Source organism: Heterocephalus glaber, unplaced genomic scaffold, assembly GCF_053883595.1.
Source record: "Heterocephalus glaber isolate CG9 unplaced genomic scaffold, H.glaber_assembly_v1.0 deba00001532, whole genome shotgun sequence".
NCBI lineage: Eukaryota > Metazoa > Chordata > Mammalia > Rodentia > Bathyergidae > Heterocephalus > Heterocephalus glaber.
The window spans coordinates 32,718,234-32,728,639 of NW_028258330.1; the positions used below are offsets into that span (position 1 = coordinate 32,718,234).

At 34.6% G+C, this 10,406-nt stretch overlaps 1 protein-coding gene across 1 annotated transcript; it reads right to left on the reverse strand.

The window, feature by feature from the left end:
* Positions 1–4,786: 4,786 nt before the first annotated feature.
* On the reverse strand, positions 4,787–6,184 carry LOC101712043 (olfactory receptor 7D4-like). The gene is made up of 3 exons (XM_087188594.1): positions 5,308–6,184; positions 5,143–5,150; positions 4,787–4,897 (listed from the first exon to the last, which is right to left on the reverse strand). Exons 1-3 carry the CDS (start codon positions 6,182–6,184, stop codon positions 4,787–4,789), a joined length of 996 nt encoding a protein of 331 aa, XP_087044720.1.
* Between the last annotated feature and the right edge of the window lie 4,222 nt (positions 6,185–10,406).

Here is a 10,406-nt window from a genome sequence, read left to right on the forward strand (position 1 = left end):
ACCATGAGAAAAAACATGAAAGTTTGAGTAGAAAATAGGAGGATGCCCATGTGAAAAGGTTTATGCATGAATTCTTTGAACCTTATATATTTTGTTGTAACCTTATATATTTGGTGAACCTTATATATTTGAGTCCCAAGAAAGTCATTCAAAATTTTACTTCACATACACACTGGTTTTGACTCCCTTTAACATCTCAGAGATGACAGCAAAATGTGGGTCGCTCTAATTTCTTCCTTAAGCACTACAAAGATATTATGAATACGATGATGATGAGGTGGATGATGACAGTAACCACAACATCTTGAACCAACACTGAGTAACTTATAAATGCCATCATCTGAGACACATGCTCTATGACAGTTGTTTAATTTCACTGGTGTAATCTTTCCCAAATATAAAGTCCTATATTACTATTTTACAGCAAAGCCAGAATCACCACCTATTTATGGAGCTACATCCAGGTTGTTTGTTAGAAAAATCAAATCACACTGGCATGGTTTAATCCTGGAATCAAAGAACCCAGCAAGCTTACCCATGTACCAACTTCAGACAATGCCAGACTTTTTATCAAAACATTTGAATTTGATGTATGTACTTCACAGACTTAAACCCACATTTAAAGGTGATCTATTATGGTAGAGAGCACCCTGAGAGAGCAAAAAAGTTATAAATTGGCTTTTCATATTAAAATTCTGAGTCTGCATATTGGCCCACAATGTCTTGTCTGAAGGGCCAGCAGTTTGTGGGAAAAGAACAACTCCACACACCATTTTTTTTCACCACACCATTTGTTGTAGCAGAGTTCTCAAAGATCCATGACTGTGGTGCCTTGAGTGGAAAGACAATTGTGCAGCTAGGGGCAGCATGATTTGTAAAGAACACTGCTATAGAGGCAAAAATTAATCCATGAGAAGAAACAAATTTCTCATTAATGATTTGTTCCTGTCAGAATGTTTCATTTCCTTCTTCCTATTAACCTGCTCTCATCAGTGTTTTCCACTTCACTATTCCCTCCACCACTCCTCACTCCTTCCAGAAACTGAATGTTCAATAAACACTGGAAAGCTCCAGGAGATAATGTCTTAGCCAGATAAGAGTTTTGACCATCTTGGACCCCCATTTATGCATTAAGATCTTATCTTGTCATTTTATTTTTAATCTTATGCCATACCCTTGGTCAGGTGATTTGGGGCTGAACACTTTCCGCCAATATATTAGATATTGTGGGTAAGAGAAATTTTTTATAGATGAACTTTAAATATTTTTAGGTATATGTGAAGATAACTGTTATGGTTACATAAATCAATGCTGATGTGAAAGCCGAGAAAATATGCTCTCCCATTCTTGATTGTAGTTTTCTTTAAAGGTACACATACACGGGAACAGATTTACATGGAGACACACAATTTTATAGGTGACTGTTCATATCTCTACAAACTATAACATCAGAAACACCCATTTTTAAATATTCATATTTTAATTTAAATGGTATTCATAACAGTAAAAGCAGATAAAAATAATGCAGCATTTTAAAATATTTTTTAAGGTCACAGCATTTTTTGTAATTTTACATCTGTTTCTCTTTATATGTGTGTTGACTATTCTTCATACAACACATTTACACCAGGTTCATGCAGCAAGTTAATGTAGCAATACTTGGAAATTTGTCATTTATCACAAACTATACAAGGACAAATCCAGAGATATTACACATAAATTAGAAATTCAGAATTTATTGGTCTTTGAAGAATGACTCCAGCCAAGATCTAGCTGTTATAACTACTTGGGTATATTCTAGCTCTCAGAGTAAACATTATTCCTGTGAAATACACAAGTTAATCTCTAGTCTAACAATCCATTTTGGAGGGTTGGGTGCCTTGCCAATTCAGAAGAAATTCTATCTCTTTCAAATTGGTCTGGTCGGTATGTCTGACTTCAGATGAAAAAATAGGTGCCTAAACTCAATGCCAAAGAGATGCTGTTAATAAGTGACATATTTCTTTCTGAGTCAGATCCATTGGCACTGAGTTATCAGTAACAACAACTTTTGGAATAAATTCAGTGTCCTGAGTAGGAACCAAAATTTGAAAATTTAAATGTATCTCAGAATCTGTAGAAAATTTGATTTGTGAATGTGTACTTGCTGTAGTTATGATTCCACTCATTCTAATACTTTATTTTTTAAAGGCCAGGAAATTTCACTAATCATGTGTAGGATGCAAATTTAAACTACAGTGAGACACCACCTCACACCTGTTGGACTGTTTTCCAAATGATGAATAATAACATATGTTGGTAAGGATTCCTCAAATAGAGAGGATTGAAACATATTAAAGAAAGTAAATCAGTGTAGCCATTAGGGAAACATTGACTTTCATAAAATAATTTTAAAAAGCAATGTCATATAATCCTCCAATTCCTCCATTTCATCTGTCTAAATCATCTGAAATCAGTATGTCAAGGCATACATACATTTTCTTTAACACATAATTGTTTTCCATGATAGTCAATGTATGATAAGAAACTAAGTGTTTCTCAGTGAATGAATAAATAAATGTATATGTACTCAATAGAACACTAATAAGGCATAAAAAGAAAGAAATTCTGTCATTTGAAGCAACACAAATGGGTGTGCATCACATTGTGTTAAGAGAAATAAGATAGGCTGAGAAAGACTAATACTGCATGAATTCACAAATAAAATGTAAAATATTCAAAACCATGGAAAAGGAAATTCAAATGCTGTCTACAGGAGGACAGCATTCATGCTTCAGAGGTTTTGGCACACACTGGTGAAAAGAAATATAGTTGCTGATAGGAATAATTTAAAGAGATCTATTTTTCATCATGATGAATATAGTTAAAGACAATAAATTTTATACTTAATATGAAGAGAAACACAGAAGGAAGATATTTTTGTAAAATATATTTCTAATAAATTTCAAGTATCAAAAATATATAAAGAAATTCTACAGTTCAGAAACAAAGTTACACTGTATTATTGTAATGTGAGAAAGACTTGAAAAAATATTGCTGCACAGAAGATAGAAAAACTGCAACAAAGCACTGGAGTAGATACTTAATTATTCCAGAGGAAATGCAAATCACAGTCATAATGAGATACTACTTCAAACCAAATAATATGAATTTATACCCTAGCAGAGAATTTGACTCTGTGACATGTTAGTAATTTGTCTGGAGCAATGCTACATAATTTTAGGGAAAACTCATTTGGTTAGCCTAGTTCTCCTGCCTACAACCCAGCTATGGAATTCTGAGACATAACTGCATTTTGGCCTCAGGTCACAACTGAGACCTCAATGATCTGGTGATACTGCCTGTGATTCTCCAGGACAAGAAACATCCTAGGAGCTGAAAACATCCTGGAAGGAACAAACATCTACTCAGTTCCTCCTTGTTCTTGGATTGTTACATCTTATTTACGCAGGATGTACTGAGCTCTCTGCAAGTCATTTGTTACATTTTGTTTCTCCCGATGTACTGAATAAAAGGTACAGTAAGCTGGGGGCTTTCGTCTTTGCCACCCAGAGCAGCACTGATCAGACCCAAAGCTCAGCTTCTTCTCAGTCTCATTTTTCTACCTTTCCTGTATTTCGCCATGTACTGGCATGGCTCACAGGAGACTAGGACTTACTGCAGAGGTTCTAGTAATGTCCCCTTTCCCTGGTCCCTACAGTAATTGAAAACCAGCATATCAATTTGCTGTCTAACAATCATGTTAGGTAATGAGAAAAGCTTTGCTGGTGATTTTTTCCATTCAATGTGCACCCCCCCAAAAGACTATGACTTCACCAAGTCATGTGATGTTATGGGGCCACTTGAGCAGATACAGTTTGTCCTTCACTAAAGCATCATTCTGTGGCATATGATTGTACAAGAACAAATAAATATCCATGCATTATCATTACACCACTATATGTAATAGCTACAAGTCATAACATTCAAATGTTCATCTATGAATAAAGGCATAGTTTGTATAAACAGGAGGATATTATTTAACCATAAAAATGAAATGGAGAATGTTAGCAATATCAAATAGAAACATCTAAATGAAGGAAGGAAAAAAGAATTCACAGAAGAAAGAAAAATCAAGGAAGAAGGAAAGATGAATGAAAAGAAGAAGGGAAAAGAGAAGACTTCTCATAATCATAGCAGCAGCTCAGAATTAACCCATGCATTATATCACAATGAAACCCATCTTCAAATACAGGTTTTAGCTTTTCATATTGAAAATCTAATTACTGTTTTTATACAAGAAAAACATGCAAATATATGGAAGTAAGCTCAGTATCAGGTTCCAGTTATAGTGCATAGAAAACTAACTCTCTTCCCTTTAAATATTATGTAAATGAGAGAAAATTTCTCAAACAGTGATTTCAGATGTAATTTCATAAGTGTAAAATAACAAGTACAATCATGATATGGTAAGTGCTATGACTATTTTTATTTCCTTTCATCAGTTAAAAACAAAACTATAACCATGTTATGGTGAAGACAATACACAAGCAATTATTTTAGAGAAAACCATAACTGTACTTGATATAAGTATTTCCATAATGGTAAAAATCTCAGAAATAGCAAATTAATCTTACCAAACTTGAAATTTTATGTCCCATGAATAAAGAAATACAAAGAAAAATGCTAGTGGAAAGGTTGAGGAGAAACAAATTAAAAATGTTCAAGACAAACATGTAGGTGTTTTGCAAAAAACAAAAAAAAATTAATATGTCATTTAGGGAAGAAAAATGAGCCAGGATATAATTCACAATATTTTCCATAGGGACAGTAATATTCCCATAGTTCTGAAGACACCAGTCCATGAAAGAAAAGAGACAGCTCTGCTGAGAAGTCTTCCCAGGGCCCCATTCATATCCTTGTTTCTCAGGTGTGATGGACCAGCCATCACCAGTCGAACAGTTCCTGAATGGGGGAAAGGAGGACTGAGAAAAATCAAGAGAAGAGACAGAGTTGGGAGGGCTCCCAAGACCGAGCAATCAAGTTTATTTTCACCTCTCTTTTATACACTCAGTGAGTTAGGTCATTAACCATGACCTTTATCCAAAACACCTGCTTTGTTGTTTGCTAGTTTTCTAGACATTCCTCGCCCTCATGGGCTACTTTGTTTCCTGGGGTTACAGAAGGTTCACCTTGTTGCTAGGGCAAACTCTAAAGGGAAACATTGGAGTTAGTGGAGACACGGTTCCCCATTACATAGTCTCCTGGCTATTTATAACAAAGGGTAAAATTAAAATGAAGCTTTTTGGCTGACACCGCTCCCCACACTCAGGCTGTAGATGAAAGGGTTAAACATGGGGGTCACCACAGTGTACATCACAGAGGCTACAGAGCTTTGGTGGGAAGAATAGTTCATGGCATAACTGAGGTACACCCCAAGTGCTGTTCCATAGAACAGTGAGACCACACAGAGATGAGACCCACAGGTGGAAAATGCTTTATACCTGCTTGCAAGGGAGGACATCTTCATTAAAGAAGAGGCAATCTGAAAGTAAGAGAAGATGATTCCTGAGACAGGAAATAAACCCAGTAGGACAGTTACCACATTTAGAAAGATGATATTGATTAGGGTATCAGATCTGGCCACCTTGAGAACCTGAGGCAGTTCACAAAAGAAATGAGAGATTTCAGTGCCTGTGGAGAAGGTGAGTTCCATCAGGAGGAGAATATGAATCAAATCTACACATAAGATGATGAACCAAGACATTAGAACCAGATGGCCACAGAGCTGAGGGTTCATGATGAGTGTGTATTTCAGGGGGTGACAGATGGCCACAAAGCGGTCATAGGCCTTCAAGGTAAGTAGGAAATCATCCACTCCAAAAAATGTCATAAAAGAGTATGCCTGAGCGAGGCACTCCATGTAGTATATGTCTTTGTTCTGTTCTTGGATGTTAACCAGCATCTTTGGGACTGTGATGGAGATGAAGCCAATGTCCACAAAGGACAGGTTACAAAGGAATAAGTACATGGGGGTGTGGAGGTGGAAGGCACAGGTAGTGGCCAGGATGATGAGCAGGTTCCCAAGCACTTTGACCAGGTACATGGACAGGAAGAGTCCAAAGAGAATGGACTGAACTTCTGGATCCTCTGAGAGGCCCAGCAGGAGGAATTGTGAGTGTCCTGTGTGGTTTGCTTCTTGCATGTCTCTGTTTTATCTTCAGGAGAAGGAAGAAACAGCAATGTTCAATGAGCAGCCATTGACATTTCAGGTTGTCACTCCACAATATCTCTCCAAGGATCTCATCCATTCACTATTGTGTCAGTGGATGAGATTTGTTCATTCAACAAATTGTAGCTCATTTCTTTTTCAAGTGTGTATAACAATTCACACTTCCTTTAACGCATGAAACATTTTTTTCTTTTTATCAATGAATGACTTGGTTTAATTTCCAAATTTTAACTTGTGTAAATGATTTGTTTGATATCTCTTTTATTAAATGATTTAAAATTTCATGTGTTTCTTTGACAATCTCTCTACTTCTTTATTGTACTACCTTTAGAGTAGTGATTAAACAGTGATTCTTAAACAAATGTTATTCTATAATTTGAGGATTCATTGTGTTTTTTCATTACTATATATTTTTTTCTAAAAGTGGTTACTACTGATATACTGTAAAAGTTAAAATCATGCTATCAGTCTCAGAGGGAATCTCAGTAAAAGACAGCAATCATTTTGACTATTACCATTCTTATTTTCTGCTTTTATTGTATTATTTTGTACCTGTAATTCTCTCAAAGTATTGTACAGCGCTGTGATTTTAAAACTGGGTTCTTGCATCAGACTTTCTTGGATAAAATCTTGGTCATCCAACATAAAATCCTTGTTGCCGTGAAGAAAGAATTCAAACTCTAATCATTACATATACCACATATCTGCATTAGAAACAGTACATGTTCACTACATAGCAGAATTAAAGAAAATTAAGTAAAATGATGTTTTTATTTTCCAAAATTTCCTGTCTTAAATGAGCATATCTTTAAATCAGAATTATATTCTCAATGTCTCAGTAAATATGTCTTGCATATATCTCATTTACCAATATCTCATGAAACTGTCAGTCACCATAGGAGGGAATTCATATGATAATAAGTGCAATTGGCTTGTTACCTTTCTTTTTTGGTACCCGGTATCGAACTTGGGACCTTGCATTTGCATGGCAGGCTCCGGAACCACTGAGCTAAATCCCCAGCCCAGCTTGTTACCTTTTTGAGCTACCATACATCACTTTTAAATTATGAATATGTGCATGGATTATTCTCTCCTACAATGCCCACCAGGTGAGCTCTTCTCAGTAGGGCAAAAAGCATGTGTGCTAAATAGATAAGAGGAGGAAAGGAAAGGAACCACCATTAAAATCAAATAATAGTTATATGTGATCCCAAATTTATATTTTCCAGTCTATGAATGTACTCCTTAAAATTAGCAAAGTTAATGGCCAAAATCTGCATTTGTTAAAATTAAAATATTCAATAGTTATATGGATAGAATTATTGTATACAATTTTAAAGTTTTATTTTTAAGCATATTTTAAACATTTTTATATGCTTCATAACAAAAACATCACCATAAGGAATATCTAATGAGTTTTAATTAATACAAGAGAGAACAATATTCTGGAGCAGGTTAATCTGAGAAGGCGGGTAGGTGAATCTTCTCTAAAGCAGGTAGTATTGAGCTGTCAATCATAAAAGATGAGGATGGAAGAAACAAGTTAGATGGAGAGAACAGAGTGTGTTGCTTTTCTGTGAGACACCAAGCTTGTGGTTATGATAGCTGCTGCCCAATATCTGTCTTGAGAGAGGTTTACATGGTGCCTGTAACAATGTAGGTTCTGAACAAGATTGATGTATATTAAATATCAAGATGAAATTGTTACTATAATTTTAAAAATGAATCTTTCCAGTCAATCTCAAGACAATATAGATACAAAACTACATAGCAAAATTAACTAAAGCCATAGATATGTTCTCAAAAGAATAACATGATTATGAGCAATATCAATTGTAAGAAAGCCTGCTTAACATAAAGTGTTGATTATCATAATTCATACTGAAAGTAGACCAATGAATATGGGCCCTAAATAATCATAATAGAAATTTATAATTGTAGAAAACTTAACAAGCATTTACCTTGTTAACATCTGTGTGAGAACTAAAGTAAATAATGAAACCAATCACGTTTTTCTAACTCATAGAATGCTGTGTTCAACAACAGAAAATGTTACAGTAAAATGGTAGAATATTTGTGTTCAATTCATGGAAATGAAGGACAGTCTCCCCAACCTTAATCATTCATTGTTTTACTAAACATGTAAAGGAATTGGTAACATGCTGAAGGGTAATTGAATTGATTATGAAACATCAGAGATAAAATATTTTGGGTAGATAATATTGTGGACACAAAGATTAAATCATAATTACAATAATATGAAAAATAAAGGCTATCAGAAAAAGGCAATCTGGCTGTGAAAATAGGTGAGGAATATAATATACAAAAATCCACTGAAACTGAAACAAGGTAGATAATATCTCATATCTAATAGATTTTCAGCATGCAGTGAATAATAAATAGCTTGATTTTTAAAACATGGGTGCACTTCGAGAATATAATGTTAGGTGAAATATGTCACACTCTCATGTTTAAATATCACATGCTTTCTCTTACATGAGCAATTCAATGTATACACAAGTTAAAGAGTATAGTGAAAATACATCACAGGAAGCAAGGAGAAAGACATTTTGCAAAGGAGAAAGTGACCAAGAATTAGAGAGAAGGCGAAGGGAGAGGAGAAGATAAAATAAGGTACTACGATGGGTTATGTACCTGTACCAAATTGCAATGGTGACTGTAAACATTATGTATTGCAAACATGTGCAGATAAAAATTAAAATTTCAAGATACAAGGAAAAATAATCTGATCAGAGACTACAACTTATGAGAAAAAGTGGTGAAGTGCTGGTGATTCTCCAGAAAAACAACTCATTTTCAGCAGAGATTCTTGTTTCTAAAGCCAGAGAAGAGAAAGAGAAGTAAGTGGTATAGCCAAGTCTCAAAGAAAACAAATGTTGCTTCAGAATATTTCACTTCTATAGGCTAAATATGGGAATTTCCCAGATCATTATTCTAGAGGGGAAGCCCAGTACCCACCTTGTCTTCCCCTCTTCTTCCTCCACCTACCCTCGATAGGATATATCCACCTCACCTGTGGCTGTCACTGCAGTTTTCCATTCTATGAGCTCTTTCTCTAGGAACCCCACTTAACTTTTCACAGAGGATGACTACAGAGATAAAGGTGAGTGGCCACAGTTGTGTGTCTTTATACTTTCTAGATGCAAATGATTTGAATCTCAAAGCTCCTAATTAAATAAACTGTGGTATGGCCTTTTCAGGCTCCAAAGATTTTAGCTCCCTTGGATATGAAAAATTAAAAGTGAGTGGAAATTTCTTGGTACATGTTGTGTGTATAGTGGTAACAGTTAATGAGATCATTTTATTTCCTCCAGGAGAAACTCTTTGTATCTTTACAAGATTTCAAAGTCACAAGTTTTGCACGAAGTAATACATAATTTCTTCATGAAAACAATTCCAGAAAATTCTTCTCTTGGTACCCCTACTGAGAACAACTTTGGGAATTTTATGGATTGTTGCTCACAATGATACAAAATATTAGAAGTCCTTTCTTGTTAATTTTTCTTCACATTTTTATTTTTTGATTTTATCTTTTAGGTGCACAAATAAAACCACATGCATTTCTCACATATAGCACGTTTATCTTTACCAGGAATGTAATATTATGAAATCACTATGTTGATAAAACAGTTTCTATTACTTCCTGTAATTATCCTTTTTATAAAGAGAACACCTAACATTTATTCAGAAGCTTTCTAGAATATAATATATTACCATTAATTGTACTTAACATGCTTTATAATTTAACATTATTTTTACTCATTGTCAGTATATGTTTTATTTATTTTTATCAGTATATGTTTCACAAACATGACATTCACATTCCTAATGAAGAATTGGTACATATACATACATAATCATGATCACTGCTATTTTCCCCTCTTATGTCTGTCTTCCCCTCTTCCCAGTTCTTCATATTCTCCAATATCTATGGAATCCATATCTCTGTTTCTCAACATGTGTTTTACTCTGCACTTCAAATCATTTGTATTATGGATTCTCATATTAGAGAAACTGTGTGATATTAACCTTCTTTGATTGATTTCTAAAAATTATTAATATGGTCTCAAGATGCACCCATTTTCTTAGAAATATTTCAAGTTTATCCTTCCAGATGGCTAAGTAGTACTCCCAGGTGTCAATATACCACACTTTCTCTATCCCAACACCTGGT

Excerpts from the sequence above, each read along its gene's own strand:
- LOC101712043 (XM_087188594.1), bottom strand. The coding sequence starts at position 6,184 with ATGCAAGAAGCAAACCACACAGGACACTCACAATTCCTCCTGCTGGGC.